Consider the following 26,114-nt stretch of genomic DNA (forward strand, 5'->3'; position numbering starts at 1 on the left):
GTAATCTGATGCATGTATCATAATTTAACAATTTACAAAATCAATATAATTTATATAACCCATTTATATAATACAATATCAATATAATTTACAATATCAGGCCCAAACTTGTCTCTTGTGAATTAAATTGCATCTAATCTGTGTGTTTCTGGTTTTCGTGATTTTCGCTTGTCAAAGCAATAAACTACAAAACCCATAATGCCACAATCAAACCGGAAGTAAACTGTCAACTGACAAAAGTCATTCGAACGGGTTGTTTTGCTAAGCACAGGCATTGCTCTCAGCCTCGGTCAACCAAAAAATAATTCTCGCATTTTCGATTGCTACAATTTTCAATGAACTCGTATCACATCACATTGGTTATACATCGTAGGAAGTCAGACTGAGATATATTGTCATTTCAGTGTAGTTTCCCTAGCGATTCCCAGCATGACTTCTCGTCGGCCTGACAGCTTTGAGGGTTTGGGTTACAGGGGCAGAGAGGATCCTTCATTCAGTGGGGGGTATTCGGCCAGGTCATTCAATAATTCATCCAGCTCTGACCTCCAGCACTGGGTCAGCACACCTCCAGATATACCTGGAAGCAGAAACCTGCATTTTGGCGATCGCACACCGCAATTTGAGGCGGCGCCTGCCCAACCAGGAGCAGCAGACGAAGCGCAGTCAGCGGCTCCACCGTCCGGTAACAATGATATGACAATGATACAATTTATGACCAGCATGCAAGTGATATGTTATTACTGAACGGGAAATCCACCTTTTTTCCTAAAGAGCCTACTGCGTTTTAGATAATGGGTGGCGCTTTCGGTTTGATGAAGTTCCACTTGAAAAGACTGAAACAAATCATAAGGTTGCGCTACAAAATAAACCTTATCCGCCAGTTTGACTGGATGAACTGTAACATTTCCTCCACTTTCTAGTTTCAGAAGTCAGGACAATAACGTAACGTTTGAAATTTGAATGCTACATGGTAACAAGAATATTTATGGAAATAATATTATGAATAAATATATATACTGCGCATTTGTGTTCTGATCTCCCAAGTTAAATTACGATATATCCCATGAATAATTCACTGGAATGCAAAATCTTTCTTTTTCTCCCTAAAACGTCTCCTCTCTTTCCAGGTTTGTTTTCACACGGATGCTTTAAAAATGTTTTTTTTTTTAACTTTACTTTTAATCATATTAATAGTGTTTATAGTAAAATATTATAGTAGCAGTGAAATAATGTTAATTCTAGTTAATGCACATTTTTAACATTTGACATTTATTTTATACAAATAACCACAAGCCAGCATCATCTAGCTCTGATCATTTCTGTCATGAGCTTTACTGTATAATACAGGGGTCCTGTAATCATAAAGTACGAGTAAAGTATTATGAGTGTTGTCACTCACAGAATACAGAATTGCAGGGACATGCAGCATGCAGCATCCTCAGGGGCAGGGGCTCATAGGGATGGGCAACGATTAATCGCATCCAAAATAAAAGTTTGTGTTTACATAATATATGTTTGCGTAGTGTGTATAATTAATTTGTATATATAAATACTCACACATGCATGTATATATTTAAGAAATATGTGCATGTATATATTTTATATATATTTATTCACAATTAATATTATATATAAATATTTGATATATTAATAACACATTTTTCTTAACACAAACTTTTATTTTGGATGCGATTAATCGCGATTAATCGTTGCCCATCCCTAGGTACTTATTATAAATACCGGACAAAAGGTTGTACACTACTATTTTTAATGTTTTTGAAAGAAGCCCTTATATGCTCTCCAAGGCTGCATTTATTTGAAAAAAAAAATGAATATTGTTCTATTAATATATATTATAATATATATTGTATTGTAATTGTAACCTTTGATACTTTTTTTAGGATTCAGAGTAAAGAAACAGAACATAATTTATTTCAAATAGAAATCTTTTGTACCAAAATACAGATATTTTGACCTACCATTCATACCATCCAAGTTTGTGGTCAGTAGTATTCTTTTTCTTTTTTGTTGAAATTAATAGGCTATTTTTATTCAGCAAGGATGTGCTAAATTGATCAAAAGCCAGATCACACAACCAAACACCCACCCCCGCACGGGCCTGCATGCGGAATCGTACATCATAACCAATACAACTGCAGTAATAAGACGGATTAACAAGAGCTATTCTACATTTATTTTAATAAACAAATGTCGTTTTGCATATGACAAATCTTGAGTCAGAATTATATACAAAGTGTTGTTAAGCAGGTCATGAACTTTTCTGATGCAGCTGAAACTTAAAGATGTGTCACTCTTACAAACACTCCATGTTACAGTATTTACTGCTAGGTGTAAGCAAACACATGAGTCAAACAGAGACCTTTAAAATATAATATACAAAGGCATATTGGTCAATTCAACACTTTTTCTTAAAATGACTACTAAAATCTGTCTTTCAGAGCAACTGAACAGATTTGCTGGTTTCGGGATTGGCCTTGCAAGGTAACAAAACCCAATAATCACTACTTAAAATAATTTTTCATTGAAAGTACACTGAGATTCAGACATGTGAATGTTAATAAACTCATAATCATTTTTTGTATGGTTTGAATTAGCCTCTTCACAGAAAATGTCCTGGCCCATCCCTGCATTGTGTTTCGGCGTCAGTGTCAGGTAGGCTGAAGACAACGTTGAGCACACAAATCCTTCTATCATGAAAGACTTTTAGATGCTTATATCATAGATATGTATGTGTTTCTGAAATGTACTCATTTTGGATTGCATAGTCCTGAAAAATATAATTTAATTCTGTCATAAAAATATCATTTAAAATTGTGAAACTTTGTTTCAGGTGAATTACCATGCCAGGTGTTACCACCTGTCCCCACTGACTGCCATCAGCGTGATGTACAATGTTACCAAAACTCAGGTAATATATACAGTAAATCATATCTTTGTCGCTGTGTTGTTGCTCAGAAATGCCTTCTTTTAAAGAACAGGTTGAAAGCAGGGTAATTGAGTACTCTTGGAGCTCCTCAAGGCTCCGTGCTTGGACCTATCCTTTATACAGGCACATAGTAGTTTATAGGGCTGGGTAATAAATATCGATTTTTCGATATTAATCGATTCTCATTTTTATGAACCGATATCGATTCTTAAATCTCATGAATCGATTAGTCATCCTGTTTCATTTGAATGAATGGATCATTGTATCGCGGCTGCACGCATCCAAAAAATCGCAATAATCTTTCTCCTTTGTTACTATTGATATGAAACAAAGTCTCAATTTTCAAATTACGTCCATTTTCTTTAGAAATTCAAAAACATAAATAAGGTTTTGGCTCTGTGGCGTGAGATCGCTCTGGCGCAGCTCTAGAGAACCAGCAGCGCTGATCTCTCTTCCGGCTTAATAATACCAGTTACAGCGCGAAATAAACATGAATGAGCATCTGAAAGTGTGTTAAAAGAGAGTACAACTTATCGAAATCCGTATCATGTCACATTGATTCGCTCAATCAGCGTTTCAACCGTGGAAAGACGTCAGTTAAACAGCTTGTAATCAATGTCATGTATCGTCATATTTACCTCAGAAAATCCACATAAACTCGTTAGTCCACACTCGTTAGTGTTCTTCAATATTTAATGCATATTTCAATAAATCTGGCAAGTTTTTATGATGGCCACCATTTAAATGTTTATATTTCATATAATCTTCTTATTATAAAATAAATAAAAGTGTAATTTAAGTGTTTGTGTAGCTACAAAACAGTTCATTATTACCTTCATATTAGGCTAATGAAGTCTATAGGCTACAACTAGACTCCCATAGTTTACAGCATTTAAGAGATTTGATTCCCTTGAGAAAAATTGCCATTTATTGTAACTGATATCCAAAATAATCGATATTGAATCGAATCGAATCGTAATCGAATGGAATTGCAAGCTTGTGAATCGAAATCGAATCGAATTGTGAAATTTGTCTCAATACCCAGCCCTAGTAGTTTAGCCTACCATTGCTACGCTGATGACACGCAGTTTTACTTTCTTTTTAACCAGTGTGGAAGTAAATGAAAATGCAAATTCATCAACTTTCATTCCACAACTTTTCATTCCGCCTTATAACTTTAGAAAAATAAAAACATCTGAAAGAATTCCATCAAAATATAATGTTTAATTAATAGCATAATTTATTGTCTTTTGTCCATCTCTCTCTCTCTCTCTCTCTCTCTCTCTCTCTCTCTCTCTCTCTCTCTCACACACACACACACACACACACACACACTTTCACAGGGTCCAAAGGCTTTATGGAAAGGAATGGGCAGCACTTTTGTGGTACAGGGGGTCACGCTGGGAACAGAGGGCATCATCAGCGAATGCACCCCACTACCAAGGTATAGAAATATACAATGTGAGCCATCACTAATAAGTGTCCATGAAAACACCTTCTAAAGGTTATTCATTGCTTATTTCGTTCATCAGTCTATGTTTCATATCAAAATTTTTTTTTTAAATGACCTCTATATTTAGATCTAGATATTTTGATAAATGACAGTTTTCAGGATTTGAATTTATTTGATCAGTTCTCAAGTTGTTTCCGTTGCCATTATTGAGGTAAATTACAGTTCTGTCTAATATTGGGATGTACATTCACAGGGAGTTATCACACAAGTGGAACCCCAAACAAGTCGTGGGACACTTAGTACTCAAAGGGTAAGTTAAGCTAAGTGAATTCAGTTGTATTTTTGGTATTTTTTGGAAAATGCTATAAGCTGCAAGTTGTTTATCTCTTGTTTCATTTGAGTCATAATTGTTCCTTGGACTTCCATATCTGTATCTATTTGAATAATTTTCTGACTAAGCTTAATATGCAGGTAGTTTTTATATAAAACAAAGTCTCACAAATTCCATAGGCTTGACATTTAAATCGTCTCCTTATCTCTTTTTGTGCAGTCCTTTGATCGTGTGAAATCATTCTGTGTGTTATTTTTTTTTGTTGTTGTTTTTTCCCAGTTTGACATATGTGGTTGCAATGCCGTTTTACTCAGCAAGTCTAATAGAGACTGTACAGGTAAGATATTTTAATACATTGTGCTTAAACCGAGTGAAAATAACTGCCATTAGAACAAGACAAGACATATTTTATTGGAAAACAAAATTCGATTGAGAAAATAATGTTTGCTCTAGTCTATGAAAATAGTTTATTAATCATTCAAATAATACATTTAAAAAATTAAATATTACAAATGTTTTCTAACTGTCAGGGGATTTTCAGTTAAAGACCAAAGGACCAGATATGATTAATTAAGACCCAGAGTCAGAAGTGCACATGGACCGATAGGCAGTAGTACATTTCCATAGTCTGTAAGGCTATAGACAGCTATAGACTGTCTATAGGTGCCAACATGTTGAAGAAAACAAGTCAGTCAATATCCAATAATGCCACTTGTTCATTGACCTGTTAACAAGAATACAATGACGCTGGTAGTGACGATTCTGTCTGACCAATCAGTGATCTGCAATGTTTCACGTCACATTTTAGTACCGGTGTTCTGACAATTCATGCTACCCATCGAGATTTGCTACTTACCGGTTATGTGCATGTGCAGACTCTTTTTTTTTTTTTTTTTTTTTTTTTTTTACAAAAGGTACATTTTCCTGTTATAATGTATAATTTGCCTTTAAAAAATGCTTACTATCATATGAATATTTGTACGGTCAGCCAGCTGAAAAGGAATGACTGAAAGTTTCAGTTACTATGAGGAAAGGTGCTTTGACAAGTCAAAGATGAATATTTTATGAGAATTTTTACTTTTCACACCGTTTTAAAAATAAAAACTGTAGTCTACAGTATACAGTAGCTACTCATAACTTAGAATTGTATTATAATTGTATTTCATACAACTTTAATCGGCATTCTGTGATCAATTCGCGCTACGGTAGCATTTTTCGACAAGGCAGCAAAAATTGGCAGAACACCGGTACGGTAGGCTTGGAACCTCAACAGACCAGGTACCATTTGAAGCGAGCTGTACCATACCTTACCATGCAGTGGAAAAGCACCAAGGTGTGCCGTACCGAACCAAACCCTACCGTATCATACAGTGGAAAAGCGCCATAACAGGCACACAGCTTCTTCAAGGTTGGATTTGGCCAGGCTCTAACTACAAACAGGAAAGTATCAAACCATCAAGATAATCAAACCATCAAACCATCTTTCTCTCAAGGAGAGGACATTTTAATATAACGCAGCAAAGTAAAGCTTTAAATAAGAAATGTATGACTTCAATGACCCCTGTGACTATAGTTGTTGACACAGGGTACCTCCAGAAAAACTGATACATGTATTATTGACACGTTGAAGACCTTTCTCAAACTCAAAACAAGTCCATATTTCATTCAGTCACCTCTCAGATATTTAAAGAGATACTCCACTATTTTTGGAAATAGGCTCATTTTACCACTCCCCCAGAGTTAAACAGTTGGGTTTTACCGTTTTCGAATCCATTCAGCCGATTTTCTGATATTTAGAGGAATATCAGTAACCAGACAGTTTCTTGTCTCAGTGGAGTATCCCTTTAATGCAGACATTAGAGAATACATGACAAAAACATTTCAGTAATCACACTGGTAACCTCTATCACTAAGTAATATCTTGTGCCTGAACGCGTTCATTGAACGATAGTTCATGAACTCGTTCATATTTTGGGCGAACGTGAACTGAACATACTGTATTACTGCCTGAGGAATGTTACTGTGAACGCATTCATTCTGGTGTCTGTGAACGCACGCTCTCTCAGTTTAACTTCGTTCAATTGGGTGCAAGACTTCTATAGAGCCTTCGAGGCTAAAACACACCGTAAACAGGCCTTAATATCTGGCGAAAATAACTAACTAAATAACTAAAATAATTATCTGGCAACACAAGCCACCAGTTTCGCACCGCGGCTGCCGCATGTGTCATCAAGACAAAAAGCAGCATGTCAACAAAGCATCGAGGAGGCGTCGTATATGATCATTTAAACAAGTTTTATGACAAGGTTGGTGACGATGGGAAAATCTTACATTTCTTCGCAAACTGCTGTCTGTGGTTGTATATGGGCTGTGGCAATAATTAAAAATAAATAATTAAATAAATAGCTTGCAGCACCATATGGAAAAAATTAACTATGAACTAGTTCATTTTTGGAACTTGTGAACTTACTTAAAAATTGTGAAGTATGAACTGAACTACAGTAGTTCATTTTTAAAATTTGTGATCTGAACTTTGAACTAGTTCATGTAGAAAGTGAACTTTCCCAACACTGCTCACAAACCTAGAAAAAGTCATTCAACTCATTTGATATTTAGAAGGAAAAAGTTTAATATCTTGATTATAATCACTCATTAGATATATTGAAGCAGCTGTGAATTCCAGAATCCACCCCTTCACAACAACAAATAAAGTGCTTTCACATTTGAAAAACATCTTATCCAGGCACAAGATCAAGATTTGAGTTTCTTTGCAATAACCGCATTTGTTTTGTTTTTATTTTGAGTTCAGCTTTTTTGGAATTTGCTGTTGGAATTGAGCCATTGAGAACATTTTGAGGTTGTACTGTCAAAATCAAGTTAATTTTGGCATGGAAATGGAAATCTTTTGGCATGACTTAACTGTCATTTTTGATCAAATTAATGCATCCTTGCTGAATAAAAGTATGAATTTCTTATTTAAAAAAAAAAAAAAACGGACCCCAAACTTTTAAACAATAGTGTAATTAGTTAAATATTAAAAAATGTGCTAAAAACAAAAATAGTTTGGGGAACATGCTTTGATTATATGTAACTAGTTTTACTAAACCTAGATTAAACTTTTCTTTGCTGTCATGGTGGTTTCTCTGATTGGAAAATATAAATTTTAAGTGAATACGAATATTTATTATTATATTAACCCGTTTAATCCCAAATTTGTTTTGCAACTTGAGTACATGCATTTTACTCCTTAGACCTCCCTAACCGTACGTTCACACCGGCGCCGACTTGAGCTTCCAAAGCGGCCGGAAGTCATTCATTTTCAATGGAAGCTGGCTTCTCTCAAGGAGCGTCAAATCAATTGGCGTCGTGTTTTGGGCGTTTTGAGCGTCAATCAGAAAGTTGAAAGAAGTTCAACTTTATGGTAATGAGCTGTGACGCGGTTCAGCGGCAAGCAGCAGCAATACGCCAGCAACCAATCGGAATATAGACGTCTTTCACGCTGACTGATTCCGGAGAAATATACAATGTAAACTTTCGTTCCTACCAAAACATTAGTTCCGAGTAAATGGAGGAGAAGCTAATAATCGCCGTTGCTGGGCTGCCTACAGGTTTCCTATCATTAATGACATGACGTTGTTTGCTTATAGATCTTATGTAGCCCCGCCCCTTTTCAGTGTTGCGCTCGTTGTCTTTTGACTTCCGGTCTGTATTTTCACAGCAATCTTGCATAGGTATGAATGAACTGCTTGTAAAAAATTTCCCGGTTGACATTTGCTAAGACATCTGCTTTACAATGCTTATGATAAACATTACAATGCTCATGATAACTTTTGCTAACTCTACACTAAGTAAATCCCTTCACCAGCTAATTACTCCTCGACAGCGATGCCATAGAAATATACAGAGCGACCGCAAAAACGGAAGTTCAAAGACAATATTCTAAAGATGACGGCGCCCACGTTTCTCTGGTGCATAAGGTCTATACGCCTTATTCACGGCAGCGCCATCTTTGATTTTTAATGAGAATGAAAGCGAGGCTGTGAGGGATAGACTTGCATCTCTTCAATGGGCTGTACTGTTATTTAATGTGTTTTCGTATTGTTCTGCTCATGAAACACTGGAAAAATATCTTTCAAAGAAATGTCAGTTGACAAAAAACTCCCGACAATGTAAGCTGTGGAAAATTGTAAGTAATCTAGCCGCTTTATTCAGCTTTTTACAGCGGATGCCATTGGAAACACAGTAAGTCTATTCCTCACAGCCTCACTTTCATACCTGTCATGGCGCTGCTCTGAATAAGGTCTATAGGGACCGCATGAGCGCAACTTTGATTTGAAATATTTACGAACGTTCGTTTTAAAGCGGGAATGCAATTAATTTGCTCATGGTGACACCGATTTGACCGCAAATAATAATAATAATGGCTAACTATTTTTTTTCCAACCAAATATGACCAAAAGGGTTATAAAAATGCTGTCATTATAAAAGGTTTCTTTATGTATTTCTTGTTTTTTTTCTGTTTATTAAATGTCATGTTGTGATACTTCTATTCTCCATGCAACGTCAGAGCGTTCAAAGCGTCAACAAGCTTCCCCGTACTTTTTTACAAGCGTCCTTGACAGGGCGGCCAGAGCCTCTTTGACGTTCAAGTCGGCGGTGGTGTGAACGTACAGTAACACTCAAACATTATGCCTTTTTTGATTTTATGTTGGTTAAGTTATATGGTGGGAAACAACATAGTCAGAATTCATTCAAATTCTTCAATTAGACCTATTGACGCAATTCATTACAAGACATCCAATATCTCGTTTTTTCTTTTCGTGAAGAAGGCTTAGTGAGGGGAAAAGGTTGTCATGTACAAAGTTACACCCTGGAGGAACTTCTGCTTGATCGGCTAGACCCCATGGGCTAGACCATGTCTACACTTGGGCCTTGTCCTAGGCCAGTTTAAGTGAGGTGTGTTTTCACTCATTCAGTGTACTGAAGATGGGCCATCCATTGTAGAAAGTGTTGTTTGTGGTCATGTGTGGGGCACACCAATTCGTTCTCATGAACATCTGCCCATTCCTCCAGATAGTTCACCTCTGCATTGCCATTCAATAGTCTACTTGGCAAATGGGCCGTTTCACCCTGGTACTCCCCATCTGAGCCATCACTATCATAATCACTTTCAATTTGGGGTGGGGGGAAGGGAGGTCACACATTGATATTATATAATTACACTGAACAATAAACGCAATACTTTTGTTTTTGCCCCCATTTTTCAAGAGCTGACACAAAAGGCCTATTTCTCTCAAATATTGTTCGCAAATCTATCTAAATCTGTGTTAGTGAGCACTTCTCCTTTGCCAAGATCATCCATCCTCCTCACAGATGTGGCATATTCAGTGTAGGATTGCCAATGCCAGCCAATACCTGTGTTTTCAATTGAAGCACTGTGTTATACTACCGGTCACAATGGTCAAAAAGTCTTACTAGCAAAATATATATGCAGGAGTATAATTCTCAAAATACATCAGTAGTAGACCCTTTAAAGAATATATTTACAAAATATGATAGTTCTATCTGTAAATTAAGATGTTTAATATACTACTTTTTGTAGTAGTCTGAGGAAGAAATCTTCTAGAGGTGCAAGCTAGAAGTGAACTGATCTGGGGGCCGTTTACACCTGGCCACTTCATGCGTTTTCTGTGATCGTGAACGAACCAGGTGTAAATGCCCCTCGAAACGCATTTGAGACGGATTTGAATCCGATCGCTCAAACCACATCAGAAAGTGGTCCGGCCTGCATTCCAGACGAAACTGGACATGTGTAAATGCATCTAGTTGTTGAAACCACATACGTAAATTTTACTCCTCCCAAAAATGCTAAAAAAATAAACGTGTGAGAGTCATGCTATATGTCATGCTATTTTAGTCAGATATGACGACGCTACTGCGACACGCATCACCTCAGATGAGCAGCTAAACGTGTATCAAGCCAACGCGCCGCAATCTATCGCAAATCAAAGTGAAAGTAAGACGCAGACGATTAACACTACCATCTTCATTAAAAGTAGCCTAAGAAACGAAATGATCTTACCAGGACTGCCGCTCTCTTATTGCTGTCTTTGCTGATTTTGAAATTAGCCGATGATCAAAATTCAGCTCATATCTGTTGCTTTCGGTGACGTGCACTTCATGAAATCTGTACATAGCGTGGGAATTGAAGATCGGATTTATATCCGTTTTGCAAAAAACACATTTATGTGGCCAGGTGTAAATGGAATCGTTTTGAGAAATCCGATCTGAGAAAACGCATGAAGTGGCCAGGTGTAAACTAGGGACTGGTCATGTGACCATTCACACTAGTCACATGACATTAATTGATTTTAATTGATCTTCCAGAAATAAGAAAAAAGCTGCGCTCACAATTGTGACCGGTGGGATTAAACGGGCTCTTCCCATTTTTGCAAATACGTAAATATATTGAGATTTTGTCATTTAGTGTCTCTTCTTGGCATTCCCTCACCAGAGTGAAATAATCCGAGACAACCCCGGCATCCTGGACTGCGTGAAAGAGGGTCTGGGACGTGTAATGGGTATGGGAGTGCCTCACAGCAAGCGTCTCCTTCCTCTCTGGGACCTGGTGTTTCCCACGGTCCTCCACGGCATCCTCCACTATCTTATCAGTTCCAGCGTGCAGCGGCTGGTTCTTTACCTGTTGCGGCGTCGGAATAACGGCTCACCGAAGCATTCGCCCCCTGACTCGGGCGCAGACACGGTCCAGTCTATGTTGGATGCATATTTCCCCGAGCTCATGGCCAGCTTTGCCGCCAGCCTGTGTGCAGATGTGCTGTTATTTCCTTTGGAAACGGTGTTGCACAGGCTGCATATCCAGGGAACGCGCACCATCATCGACAACACCGATCTTGGTTTTGAAGTGCTGCCCATAAACACCCAATATGAAGGAATGAGGGACTGTGTCAATGCGATCCGCCGTGAGGAGGGCACCATGGGCTTCTACAAGGGATTCGGCTCCATCGTGGTGCAGTACTCGCTTCATGCCGCAGTGTTGCAGTTCACCAAGATGATCTACTCGACGCTGCTGCGAAACGCTTGATTCTGAAGGGATTCGTTCCTTATTAATTCACTAAGAGGTCCTTTTTTGGTTGAATTGGACATTCCAAAAAATGTGTCCTAGTATGAATTGATAATTGCAGATATGTGAGGTTTTCTTTACCTCTTCCTGTAATTTTTGTCAGTCTACTTCTGTACATTTGTTTTATAAAGCACTGGTTGTTTCATTGATTGCACGACACATTTATGCAAAATATGCTCTCATATTCGCACTGGATTTGAATTATTCTCATGGTGACCCCCAACCCTCCACCAAGCTTCGCCACCAGCGCCAAAACATGTATATTTATAAAACCCTGACCTTTGTAATTATATGTCCGTACTGTTTTCTGTTCTCAGTTTCTTTAATGGTCACTAGGTTTTGGCAACATTGGTTTAAGCCCTGTGCCAAGTTTCTTTGTCTTTAAATTATTATTTGCACCTTAGTGAAACTTGTGCCAGTGTTTTAAACTGTGAAAATGTTTCTATTTGCCAGGTTTAACAAGATATAAGAGATAAAAATGTCAATTTATTGATAGAAGTCATTATATACACAAGGTTGCATGTGTAAAACTAATGTACCTCTGGTTCCTGGGTGAGTAAATGATCAAGTTCTAAATTATTGGGCACGATGCTTTAAAATAAATGTGTACAATCAGTGTCATGTGATTTTTTTATTTTTTTTTTATTCTGTGTTTCATGTTACAGTACATATGTTGCAATAAAAATGTAGCCTATACACTACTGTTCAAACATTTGGCGATAGTAAGTAACTTTAAAGACACTTATGATATTACAATTGATTTCTATTCAAATATTTGCGGTTCTTTAACTCTTTACTTTAATTCACAGATGTATCAGTTTTCACAATAAAATAGCTGCACAATTTTAGTGTAAATACGGGGGTTCCTCAGGCCTGCGTGCTGTCGCCTATTTTATTTTCTGTATATATAAATGAAAGCAAGTGTCATATTAATGGTATGTCACTTTTGAAATGACATGGATTTGGTGGCTTGCATAACAGATGAGCAATCCCTGGTCACATATAGACAATATGTTGATTCTATGGTCCAAAGGTTCCAAGAAAGTTCTCTGGGTTTGAATATAAGTAAGACGGAGTAGTTGTGTTGTCGGACGTTTTGTTCATCAAATACCTTACATTACAATACTTAGGCTGGTAGTGGAACAAGTTAAGAGACCTTAATCTATCCTATACTCAGCATGTGAATAGTGGCTATAAGAATGCTCAACAATGCTTATTTCTTTTGAGAAGGTTGAAGGGTTTAAAAGGAGTAGTTCACTTTAAAAAAAAAAAACGTTTGCTGATAATTTACTCACCCCCATGTCATCCAAGATGTCCATGTCTTTCTTTCTTCAGTTGAAAAGAATTTAAAGGGATACTTCACCCAAAAATGAAAATTAAGTCATTAATTACTCACCCCCATGCTGTACCAACCCTGTAAGACCTTCGTTCGTCTTCGGAACACAAATGAAGATATTTTTGATTAAATTGGAGAGCTGGATCTCTGCTACATAGGATGCCTGAGGGATTGAAACTTGACGGCCCAGAAAGTCAAGGAAGAAAATGTTTAAATATTCCATGTGACAACAGTGGCTCAGCTATAAGTTTATCAAGCAACGAGAATACTTTTTGTGCAAAAAACAAACAAAAATAATGACTTTATCCAACTATTCCTTTTCTTCCTTCTGGGCCTCAGACGAGAGTTCAAGAGATTTCCACGACGCATGCGCTAGAACTGCGATCTTCTTCTACTACTTCTTGTTCAGTTCTCGCGCACGTGTCGTGGAAATCTCTTGAACTCTCGTCTGAGGCCCAGAAGGAAGGAAAGGAATAGTTGAATAAAGTCGTTATTTTCGTTTGTTTTTTCGCACAAAAAAGTATCCTCGTCGTTTGATAAACTTATACTTGAGCCAGTGTAGTCACATGGAATATTTAGGCAAGGCAAGGCAAGTTTATTTATATAGCACGTTTCATACACAATGGCAATTCAAAGTGCTTTACATAGAAGAAATTAAAATAATCCAAAAAAGAAATCAGAATAATTAAAACAGTTTAGAATAAAAAATAAGAAATAATGAAAAATAAAAATTATGATAAAAATAAAATACAGTAAATTAAAACCATTTAGAATAAAATGAAGTGCAGTAACAGTCGGACGAACAGTGGCACAGTGCTCATTCAGTAAATGCACAGCTAAACAGATGTGTTTTGAGTCTGGATTTGAATGTGACTACTGTAGGAGCACACCTGATCTCTTCTGGAAGCTGGTTCCAGCCGAGGCTGGCATAATAGCTAAAAGCAGACTCTCCATGCTTAGAGTGAACCCTTGGTATTTCTAGCTGATGTGATCCTAATGATCTGAGCGATCTGTTGGGTTTATATTCAGTTAGCATATCTGCAATATATTGAGGTCCTAACCCATTAAATGATTTATATACCAGTAATAATACTTTAAAATCAATCCTAAATGTAACTGGCAGCCAGTGTAAAGACCTGAGGACTGGTGTGATGTGTTCATATTTTCTGGTCCTGCTCAGAATCCTGGCAGCAGCGTTTTGTATGAGCTGCAACTGTCTTATGGTCTTTTTGGGAAGACCAGTGAGGAGGCCATTACAGTAATCCACCCTGCTGGTGATCAAAGCATGCACAAGTTTCTCTAAGTCTTGACTGGAAACGAAGCATCTAATTCTTGAAATATTTTTCAGATGATAGTATGTTGATTTAGTTATTGTTTTGACATGACTATTGAAACTAAGGTCTGACTCTAGACATGGGGGTGAGTAAATTATCAGCAAAAGTTTTTTTTTTTTTTTAAATGAACTACTCCTTTAATGTAAGACAACATCTTAAAAGCAGTGCATCATTCTCTTGTTGAATCAATTGTGACCTTTAATATTACATCCTTTTCTGCTGAAAAGCAGTCTCCATTGTTACTGACTCTTTTCAGTTACTGCCATCAGGTTGTGAATTTAGAGATCCTTTGCCCAAAATGAAAGCTAACAGGAACTCTTTTATTCCTACTGCCATTTCTATTTTAACCCTTAAAGAGTTTCTGTATCCTGGGGGATACAGACATTTAACAGGCTGTAGGGGGAGGGGCTATGGGGGGAGAGGCATTATTTGGTTGCAGTTGATGAGAAACACTGATGGGGTGATGGGTCATGTTTTGCTTTAACAATCCAAATATTTGTATCAAAATCCAAAATGGCAGCATATATGGACAAAGACACTCGCCATGAGCTAAGTGTTTTTATATTTTTCACGATTATGCTATTTAAAGTGATTTTGTTTTAGAAAGTAGTTTTTTAAGGATAGTTTTACATGTTCTTGTTGTTATTTTCAAAATAATCTTCTCACAACTTTGATTATTAGGCATTGAATGTTTGTATCCCGGGGGATACATTGCCCATATAAGGGTATTTTCCAGGGCTGATCACTCACAGATATTCTCATGTTTTGAGGCCTGTTCTCTACAGATACTGAATAGGATAAAGGTTTTGGATGTGCCCGGATGGGCAGAAATCCATCATGTGTCAGAAGTGCAAAGTCAGGCTTTGGCTGGTCACTGGTCAGCCCCCCCCCCCCCCCCCCCCACCCCTTTTTTTTTTGCGAATGGGGGTTAAATGCTCTATTCACACTTAAATGGTTATAATTCAAGAATGCCTTGGAATATATACCCAAGTTTGGTCTTGTTTTAAAGAAAACACTCAGCAGATTATTGCTGAAGTGAAAACACTTCAAAAAATGAAAGTATGAAAAAGTTATGGAAGTTTTAATTCACAGTAAATCAAATATACTGTACTATGTATTTTTTATTTTATATAAAATATATATTTTACAAAATATTTTTACTCTAAAATTACTATAAAATCAAAGCCATAAATCTAACCAAGTTATGTTCCAAATTTGAAGTTGACATCACAAAAATTGAAGTTCCCATGAGATTTTGTTTAGGCGTAGTACCAAAAATAGCCACCGGGTGCCATTGAATTCCATTGAATTTAGTTGTGTACATTCTGCCTTAACAAATTAATACATTTCTGTCCAAATATCAATTTTGTCACAAAATTTGGAACCTTGGGACTCAGACCTTTCTGACAATATGTGTTTTGTCAAGATTAGAAAAGGTTTTGATCATAAATTATGAAATATAAGGATGCCCAAAAGGGGAGGAGCCTCATAAAATAAGTACCGTTTCTATGGTAAGGCAACGTTCAATTATAAAATGGTTTTCACAGGATGAATTCTGAGTTTATAAGCTTTCAAATGATACCTAATTTATGATAACTACTAAAATATGTGAATATTTATAATATATTATTATATGATAATATATACATATATATTATAATTTTTAGAGGATAATGTTATACTATACTTTTTATTTTTTATTGAAAAATACTAGATTATATGTTTTATTATGAACTTTTAGCATAAAAACAGAAGTTTCAATGATTAAAAGTGGGTGCATCAACTTTTTGTGACAAAGGTCAGACCTCCTGTTATGATGCAGATTTTTTTAGGTGCACTCTTGTCATAAATTCATTAATTACTCTTCCTAGATAATTTTTAACACAAAACAGGGGTCGAATATTTAATTAGAAGTCTTAGACCTTTCCAAAAATATATAATTATTGACAGTTAAGGGGTTAAAAAGTTATGAAATATTAAATGTATATCCTACATAGGCAATGCATCTTGGGAGAAAAAGTTCAGTTTTTTCAAATTTTTCTAATGTTGTATGGATAACATGAAAAATTGTAGCTAATTAATTGTTCATTAAATGTTTTAAAAGTTGTCATATTAACTATAATAAAAAAAAATAATAATAAATTGCAAAATGTAACCCTAAATGGGCAATGTATCTCGGGAGATACAGAGTATAACTTAGAAACTATAGGTCATATTTTGAAAAAAATTTATGAACTCTGCCATTTTAGTCTAGATACATACAAAAATAGCAATGAATCATTTTTCCATCAAAATTATTTATACTTGCCCCTTAAAGGGTTAAATAAGAACAAATAGTTTTATTAGTATAGTGTATTTAAGCCTTTATTTATTACATATTTGTAAGGTACTTTCTTTGGAGTAAGTGTGTTTTGTGATTACTGTGTATATGTGAGCCTTTTAACCTAGACAAATTTCTATCACTGGTTGATTGATAATAACGTTTCATGAATTGAAGTGAATTATAATGCGATAAGCAAATCATCATTTTAGAATGATTTCGGAAGGATCAGATGGCACTGAAGACTGGAGTAATGATGCTGAAATTTCAGCTCTGCCATGACGAATACATACTGTATTTTTGAGCAAATAAATGCAGTCTTGTTGAGCTTAAGAGATGTCTTTCAAATGTCCTTCAAAAACATTAAAAAAAAATTCACTGTAGGTTTCAGAAACCTTTTTTTTCTCTCATTATTCTTTGGTCTTCTCATTATCCTGTAACTTCTGAAGCAAATGTGTAAAGCAGACCTATCATGTCCATATTCATTGCCATTATTGAGAAAAGTTGAGCTTTAGTTAGACTGGGGCTAGTTGTCACACTTATAAAAACAGTGAATGGTTTTCAGTAGCATTTTATTTTTGAGTCAATTTCTGTATCTACACGAACCATGTTGGTTTGGCAAAGCATTTTTGAATATTTCCACCACCGTTGAAGACTAAAGACACCTTTGAAAATGATACACACTGTAAAAAAATATTTTCATGATTTGTAATCAACATTTTTTCCTTTGTCAAATCAACTTAAATAATTTACGTAGTTTAGAGAACATAATATTTTGAGCTTCTGATGATTAAATCAATCTCCATCCATTGTATTAACTCATTTTTTTTTTCATTTCAATGAACTTAAAAATTTTAAGGCAACCAGGTTACTTAATTTTTTAAGTTAAAGCTACACTGTGTAACTCTTTTAGTTTATTCTTAGCTAAAAACACTTAGTTCTTATAAAAATATATGTGCTCATTAATGTATATTTACTTAATATACTTATAATATTATAATATTATACTTATAATATGCCATTGAAAATACATACGGGTAAGGGGTTCTAATGTCGGTCACCATGTTGCCAAAGAGGGACATACCCGTTAATTCAAGCTTCGCCTTTCGCGTTTACGTTTGAGTTAACACTCATGGACGAGGTCGAACTGGAAGCCATGTTAATCTTGGACTACACTGGCCACTGTAGGAGTTAAAACGAAATCGGAATTGAGAGGAACAGAAACTAATATTCACTGGATGGTCATATACCTTTTCACCGCTAGATGGGGTTAAAAATCACACAGTGTATAGCCAAAGAGTGGTGTAGCTTTATAGGTGGAATACCTAAGATTTTTGCATTAAAATATCCCATAATCACAAGGCCAGTGTTATATATTTAGTTATGATGATAACTCACAATATTCCAAATGTTTCAAACAATGTTTAAATCGCGAGAAAATTGAGATTTTAACCAAGGAAACGGGGCGTGTGAGCAGGGGTGAGCTGGGAGTCGCGAGTCAATCGCGTCATATCCGCTTACCTCGGTTTCCGCTCGTACTACGTGTAGTCCTGGACAAATGCGGTAGTTGTAGTTGTGCGTTAGCGTCTATCAAGCAACAAACGTCAGCTTGTTTCGCGCATTTGTTATGGAATGGAGCACAATTATTCTTTTCATTTATTCTCGGAATGTGAACTGTTGGCTGTAAAGGGGGTCGCACACCGGATGAGAAGCTCCGGTCGCGTCTAGGACAACTCCAGGTAACGTTATCGCACACCGGACGCGCATTTTCTCATCAGTGTATGGCCAGCAATATTGTTATGTTTAATGACATGAAAGGAAGATAATGTCTGTTCTATGTTATTGTACTGTACAATTAAATACAATCGTTGCTGAGTCTGCATTCTGAAAACTTTACCTCAGAGCATCCGTTCACTGAATGAATTGAGAATCTCACCTGAAAAATCTAATAATCAGTAATTGTCATTCAAGCAGCTGATTTCTGTAAATCACTGCAAAACTAAATGCATATTGCAGCATAGGGCGAAGTCAGGATCCATTAGCAACGATTTGAGACAAAAATAATTACAATTTTATATAAAACTATGTAAATGGCGCTCTGTGGCGCAGCAGGATTTTGAACACGGCCCTGAGGCGTTGTTGCTGGGCGCCGCGGACAGACGCCGAATGGCGCCGGCGGTATGTGTACACTTATAGATAATAATGTGTTCGAATTTTAAAGATGTGGCGCGACGCGGCGCTGCAGCTTCTCGTCCGGTGTGCGACCCCCTTAACGTTTATTTTGTGAAACTGTAGCTGTGGTTACTTACACGACATGAAAAGATGTGTCAAATGTACATTAAATTGATTTTTTATTTTTATAAAGTTACCAAGGAGGACCAGCCACGTCAACTCCTTGCAAGAGACCTGCCCCTTCAAACCCTTTCCACCATAGCTTCGTCTAGTGACTCGTACAGTAACTAATTTACTTTCAAACCTGACTTTTCTTGCGGTTATTTCAGTTTAATGAAAAACAAGCATGTCATAGAAATCGATCTTTACCTCATCCAAGACAACTAATTTTCGATTCCCGTCTGACTGATTTATCCACGGTGGAGTTGAAAACAACAGTTCCCATCATTCCGCGTTCCTCCACGTCGTCATCAAGCAAAGCCATTGTTGTTGTTTCGAATGTAGCGCCCTCTAGCGGCATCTAAATCTTAGGTATTGCAGCTTTAAACCAACAATATTTTTTTACAGTGCAGTGCACTGATCTCACATAGTGGGGATGTTGTCACAGTGTATGGGGTTGCAATGGGAACCTGCTTTAAACAATTATGAAGCTGCAAGTTTAAAAGATAACATCAAATATTAAATAAACACGTGACAACGAACCCCAATATTCTTATTTTCACCAACACACAAGGCCAGTGCTAGAGAAAACATACATTTTGAGTTTTAAGGCAAACTTTAAAAATCGTACTTTGTGAGATTTTACATGTGTGGGCCAGAAGGGTTGCAAAAATTAGATTTTTTTCTATCCTGGTGGGGACTTCAACCTGAATGCACATGACTCATGGGGACTTGTGTCACCGTTGGAACCTAAAGCGAGGTCCACATAAGTATAAAAAAAAAACCTTAGAAATCAATGAGTTTTTTTTTTTAACATTTTAAAAATTAAAGGGACAGAATATACAGTTTGTACAGTATAAAATCTATTACGTCTATGGAGAGTCCCCACAAAGATAACAAACCAGATGTGTGTGAGTGTGTGTTTGGTTCTTAAAAAAAATGTATACAAGATTGTATCAACTCTAATCGTATTCTGTGTCAGCCAAATTGTAAAAATGTGATTTGGATCTGTGTGTATTTTTTGGTTCTTAAAAAAAGTTTAGATGAGATCGTATCATCACTCATCTTATGTTGTGGGACAGCTATAGTGATCTTTATAGTGATCTTTTGAAACACCACAGCAAATAGAGGCCATAGAATATTGCGTTTGAATATTTGTTTTTGCGTAAATGCTTAGAATTGTCAAATAAACTGTGTTGCCTGCCTATAGTTTCTGGATGATTTGGTCACAACTGTGGAATTCCTACGAAAATGTGTGGGGTGAAGACAAGCAATGAGATTTGAGTCATAAGTGTAATAAGTCCTTATACGTAGAAGCATTTATCTGTCACAAAGTCATACTTGAGGTAAATCTTGCACTGCATTTGGTCTATAAAAGAAGCGTCTTATGTGATTTGCAATAGTGTTAAAAGATGAACAACAGAAATCTTTGGAGTAAGAGCTATTTCACTTGCATTTATTTACTGAGCATGTGTCATGATATTTTTTTTCTTATCTCTTAACATTTTTTTTACAGAGTTGTTCCTTGTAGTGCTCACACTACACTTTGTCAGGTCAAATAGAAAATTGACAAATATAAAATGCCTCGAGACAATTCAAAAGGATGCCTTGAATATTATACATCCTCATTTGAAGGTAAGTCTTTATTCTGGTAATTTTAATGGTTATTTTTTTTTTTTAATGATTGTTTATTGACACAAGGTAAAATAAATCTGCAATTTCTTCCCTGCCAGAATTATAACATCACCTGTGACCACCTGGTAAGTTATGGTTCACATGCAGCCTTTTTTCCCAGAATAAATAAATAAATCTCAAACTACTAATAAATACATATTGGAAAAAAGAGAATACAAATGGTGACACTTTACCCTTATGTATAATACATTATAAAGGTATTTGTAACATTATATATTTTCATAGTTAAAATCATAGTTAAAATACATTATAATATTTGCAGATTCCGAAATTGGTTGTTTGTCAGGTGTTTTAATGCGTTATACTTTTTAAAGGTTTGTTCAATGAATAGATAAATAGTGTATTATAACAGTAATTACAATCATTCATGAGACCATACAATGCATTATAAGGTGCATTACAGGACACAATGCTTTTATAATGCATTATACAGAAGGAACTTAAGTTAACGGAATGTTACAATGTTACCTTGTCTTAATTGTTTTTTTACAGAAAAAAGACATTACATGCATCTTGGGCTGGACTTTAGATGGAAAATGTACAATATTGGAGGACATTCAAAGGATGATAAGAGACAGCAGTGTAAGAACAAATGTGTTACATTTCAATTGCTAATTTTAACATTCAGAATAAAAGCATTTTATTTCTTTGAATTATTCTGTTCTTTTTTTGTACTGTTGTTATTACATTGTAGAATTGTAATTATCAAGGTTTTACATGTATGCATTTTTTTTTTTTTTTTCAGGAGAAGTGTACCATAAGACCAACCCTAAAATCGCCGAGGAATTGCTCTCTTAAATCCTTCTGCAGATGCTGGTGTGGTTTTATACTTGGAAACTTGCAAAACAGTAACCGATATAATTAAATTTGTTAATCTAACCTAAAAAAAACTGTCTAAGCTGATTGATCTGTTCTAGAATCCCCACAGGACAAGTATCAATCCGTTAAGAAAATGGATTGATAGATGATTGTATTTGTTCTGCACAGTGTGCACAGCACGAATGTTTTATTTTCAAATATTTGCTGAACAGTTAACTATTTTAAATATTTGTCTTATGGTATGCACTGTGTCAGTCTCTTTTATTTTTTCATCATTTTTGAATGTAGGCATTAACAGATCCAACTAATATATAAGCCAATATACTGTATCAACAATGTTTATGAAAATAAAGAATTATGCCTTTACATTCGTTCAGTAATGCAGTTTGTTCTATTTTTTTAAACAAATGTATTTTTTATTTATTTATTTAATTTTTTTTAAATAAAAATGTTCAAAGTAGTAAAAATGTTTGAAAATTTAATGATTGACTTTGTGGGTAGGAACCCATTGTATAGAGTTTCCTGACGAACCGTTTTTAATGTAACACAATTTGACAGCTTCGGGTTTTGATACAGAAATGTGTGGGGAACGGTGGTAACATTTACTTGAATTCTGTGCAAAGTCAGTGAAGTTTAAAGAGTGTACGGGTGAAAATACATGAGCAATATGTCTGCTGGAAAGAAAGGAAGCACGATCTTCTCTGGATTCAGGGCGCTGGGGAATTACTCGAATCATCTGGCGCACGTGCTTCGCTTCCATAAGAAACACAGAGAGTTCTATGTGGTCACTGCAGTCGGACATTGTTTCCACACTTATAATGTAAGTTTGAATTCAATTAATGGAAGTTAGTCAAAACAACCTCTTTGTAAAATATGTTATGCTATATTCTTCGTGTCTGACCTCTTCAGTGGTAATACCGTTAGTAACGTTAACGTTACTTGGGATAATCATTTAAAATCCATGGTACATAGCTTAAAAGTTTAACTTATTAGCCTACCATGCATGTAAGACCCATAGTATCCTTGAATTCACCATATAATACAATATAAATACATTTGTGCATGCATTTCTGTGCTCTGGTTTATATCAAAGCGCAAGTTGTACAGTGATAATACTATGGTATGGAGATTTTATGTATCATGATTTGTCCATGGTAGCATTGTAAATGTCTACAATACGATAGTTGTACCATGATACCATGTCCAAAATCAAGGTAAACTATAAACAAGCTTTTCAGTAAATGCACCGTAGTATTGCCATCATTGTATCACCCACAGGAACTCTGGGTTGCCATGTAACCACAGTAACTTACTTGTTTACTGTGGAAATAATACCTGTAGTTGATGCACTAATTAAACCAGTTTAGATATGCATGTTATTGTTTTTGTTTTGTCTCAAAGTGACGGATTAATTTTGTACAAAATTTGGCAACATTATTTTGTAATGTCGCACTGTTACATGTATTAATATATTACTCAGTATTCATTTGCATAGCCACACTTTTCTAGATACAGTAATCAACCAAATATGGTGTTACAATTAAAGTAATACAAGTTGTGTGTTAATAATTGTAAGTTGGAATAACTTAATTCATATAATATGGCTTTTTTATTAGTTATTGGGTTAGTTCACACAAAAATAAACATTTGGTCAATAATTACTCACCCTAATGTCATTCCAAACCAGTTAAACATTTTGTTCACACAAATTAAGAAGATCTTTTAATGAAATCTCATCTGAAAGCATGTTGTTTCTCCATTGATGGCTACAACTACCACTTCAATGCTTCAAAAAGTTCATAAAAATATCAAAAAGAAAGTTTTTGAAGCGTGCTAATTGCATAGCTGTCTATGGCATTACAGGAAGCTCTTTCCGAAGATGAACGAAAGTCTTACGGGTTTGAAACGTCATGAGGGGGAGTAAATGATGACAGAATTTTCATTTTTGGATGCCTTTAATTTATGGTACTGCTTTCAGCGAATTTAAAATGAACTGAATCTTTGATGAAATCCAAAATGAATATTTTTTTTTTTCCTGGCAGGTAAAGAAACTTGGAATCGTTGCAGTCAGTAAGTAGAATTCAGTACATGTATTTCCTGATTACAGAACATTTTCTGCACATACATGATCAAACAATTATTGAAACACTTGCAATAACCACCTATACAGGTAATGCCCTGCCAGAAGAAATTTCATCCCTGGCGGCAGATCGTATGCTTGTCTATGCTGCATATGGAAAACTTATCTCAGCTTTTGCAAAAAGCAAAGAGGTAAAGCATGAAAGTGCATATTTAGTGATCTACTGTGCTCTTAAAGGTGAAGTATGTAAGATTGTTTTTTATATAAATATATTATATATTTCTGAACCCAGTTTATTGTTCATTGACTACTATTAGTATGCCATTCATGGGTTTATCTCCCCAAAAGTGTAAACATTGAACTTCCCAGGCTGAGTGCGATCCGCTCCGATCCATCAGTCTCTTACCAGCTCAACCTATAGCGAAAGTCTGGAGCGTGGCTACTGTAGCAGGCCGAGCCAGAGAATGTTTGATGTAGGGCTGTGAACGATTTATCACATCCAAAAATAAAAGTTTGTGTTTACATAATGTATGTGTGTGTATAATTATTTTGTATATATAAATACACAGACATGCATGTATATATGTATATACTTTATATATATTTACACAAAATTAATATTACATATATAAACATAAATATTTGATATATTAATAACACATTTTTCTTAAATATATACATGCATATGTGTGTATTTATATATACAAAATAAGTATACACACTACACACACATATATTATGTAAACACAAACTTTTATTTTGGATGCGATTAATCGCGATGAAGGGATAGTTTGCCCAAAAATGTTAATTCTGGCATTAATTACTCAGCTTCATGTTGTTGCAAAAAAAGTCTTTCATTCATCTTCAGAACACAAATGAAGACCTTTTGATGTAATTTTTTTTCTGGCCATTGACAGTTACGCAACTACCACTTTGACAATTCAAAAAGTTCATAATAATATCGTAAAACTAATCCATGTGAATTGAGTGATTTAGTCCAAATTTTCTGAAGAGACTTGGAACAGGTTTAATTTATGCTTTTATTCACTTATACAAGTAAAATACTTGTGTGCACTAAGTATGCAGAGTATTAGCCCTACTCATTTGCTGACTCAAAGTTTTCCTAATATTTTATTAAAAGTAGCATGCTTTTTTTCTGTTGAAACATGCCTTCATGAGCACCTGTAAGAGCTGTTTGTGATTTTGAGTTGGCGAGGCACGAATCACGACTCACTGAAGGGCAGTTTGTGCGGTTGTATGATAACATGCTTTGTTTTTGTAATTCCGCTAGGCCACTAGTGTCGCAGAAACTACACACTTCACCTTTAAAGATGCATAAAACTAAAGAGACTTTGAAATAATGATTAGTCATAAGTAATATGTTTTTACTGTCTCTTCCATCCAGGTTGTTTACACATACAAAGGCCATCAAGCTGATGTTCACTTACTCTTGCCTTTTGGAGATCATCTCATTTCTGTCGACAAGGACAACGTTGTCATTATTTGGGATATCGCGTCTGAAGGTTGGTTTGTTATTTTTGCTATGTTTAAATTTCGTTTCTTTCAGCAGAATGACAGTGTGTGTAATATGTTCTGTCAATCTCACTGCAGACACATACCTGCAGATTTCATATGACAAAGCATCATTTGAGGTCTCTGCACTGATGCACCCGAGCACCTACCTGAACAAAATCCTGTTCGGAAGCAGTCAAGGGAGTCTTCAGTTATGGAACATCAAATCAAAGTATGCACTTCTAATGACTGCCGAATGTAGTGGGTGATATTAGTGGCTTCCACGACATTTAAAGTTAGTGTTTATACAGTTGAAGTGTGCTCTGTGCCTTTAACTCGTAGATTAATGGTATGAAGATTATCTTTTGAGTAGGGGTGGGCGATATGACCAAAATTGTGTTTCACGATATGACTAATTTTATTTCACGGTAACGATATATTTCACGATATAGTTATCCTCAAAAAATAAAAAATAAATCGACAAAAAGGGCTTTGTATAATAAATAAACTCAAATAATTTAGAAATGAAAAGTATGTCACCTTGTTTTATTTTTATTTTATTCGGTAAATTATTTATTTGGTAAACTATTTTTATATCAAAATATAGTAAACAAAAAACACTCATAAACTTTTAGATGAACTTCCCACAATAGATTGATATTAAATACAACTCATAGGTGCATTTCAACTTTAAATAATTTTTCAATCTCATGCATTGCTTTACTTCATCAATCAGTTTATAATATAATTATAATATTCTTTTTACCACATGTGCTTATTATACTGCGTTTTTAACGGAGAAGGGTATTCCTGCA

General features: G+C 35.6%; 2 protein-coding genes across 2 annotated transcripts in view; both read left to right on the plus strand.

The window, feature by feature from the left end:
- The first annotated feature begins 242 nt into the window (after positions 1-242).
- slc25a46 (solute carrier family 25 member 46) lies at positions 243-12,488 on the plus strand. The gene is made up of 8 exons (XM_039662374.2): positions 243-682; positions 2,460-2,502; positions 2,616-2,673; positions 2,852-2,929; positions 4,291-4,391; positions 4,654-4,710; positions 5,011-5,068; positions 11,246-12,488. Exons 1-8 carry the CDS (start codon positions 430-432, stop codon positions 11,831-11,833), a joined length of 1,236 nt encoding a protein of 411 aa, XP_039518308.2. The 5' UTR covers positions 243-429; the 3' UTR covers positions 11,834-12,488.
- Positions 12,489-22,238: 9,750 nt separating this feature from the next.
- The window catches only part of wdr36 (WD repeat domain 36), a 31,591-nt gene continuing 27,715 nt past the window's right edge, over positions 22,239-26,114 (plus strand). The window contains exons 1-5 of the mRNA XM_039662363.2: positions 22,239-22,527; positions 23,750-23,777; positions 23,878-23,978; positions 25,193-25,310; positions 25,399-25,531. Of these exons, the coding sequence (XP_039518297.2) occupies positions 22,366-22,527; positions 23,750-23,777; positions 23,878-23,978; positions 25,193-25,310; positions 25,399-25,531 (542 nt within the window). The 5' untranslated portion in view covers positions 22,239-22,365. The remainder of the gene's footprint in view (positions 22,528-23,749; positions 23,778-23,877; positions 23,979-25,192; positions 25,311-25,398; positions 25,532-26,114) is intronic.

This window comes from Pimephales promelas, chromosome 4 (genome assembly GCF_988280905.1).
Source record: "Pimephales promelas chromosome 4, fPimPro1.hap1.1, whole genome shotgun sequence".
Taxonomy (NCBI): domain Eukaryota; kingdom Metazoa; phylum Chordata; class Actinopteri; order Cypriniformes; family Leuciscidae; genus Pimephales; species Pimephales promelas.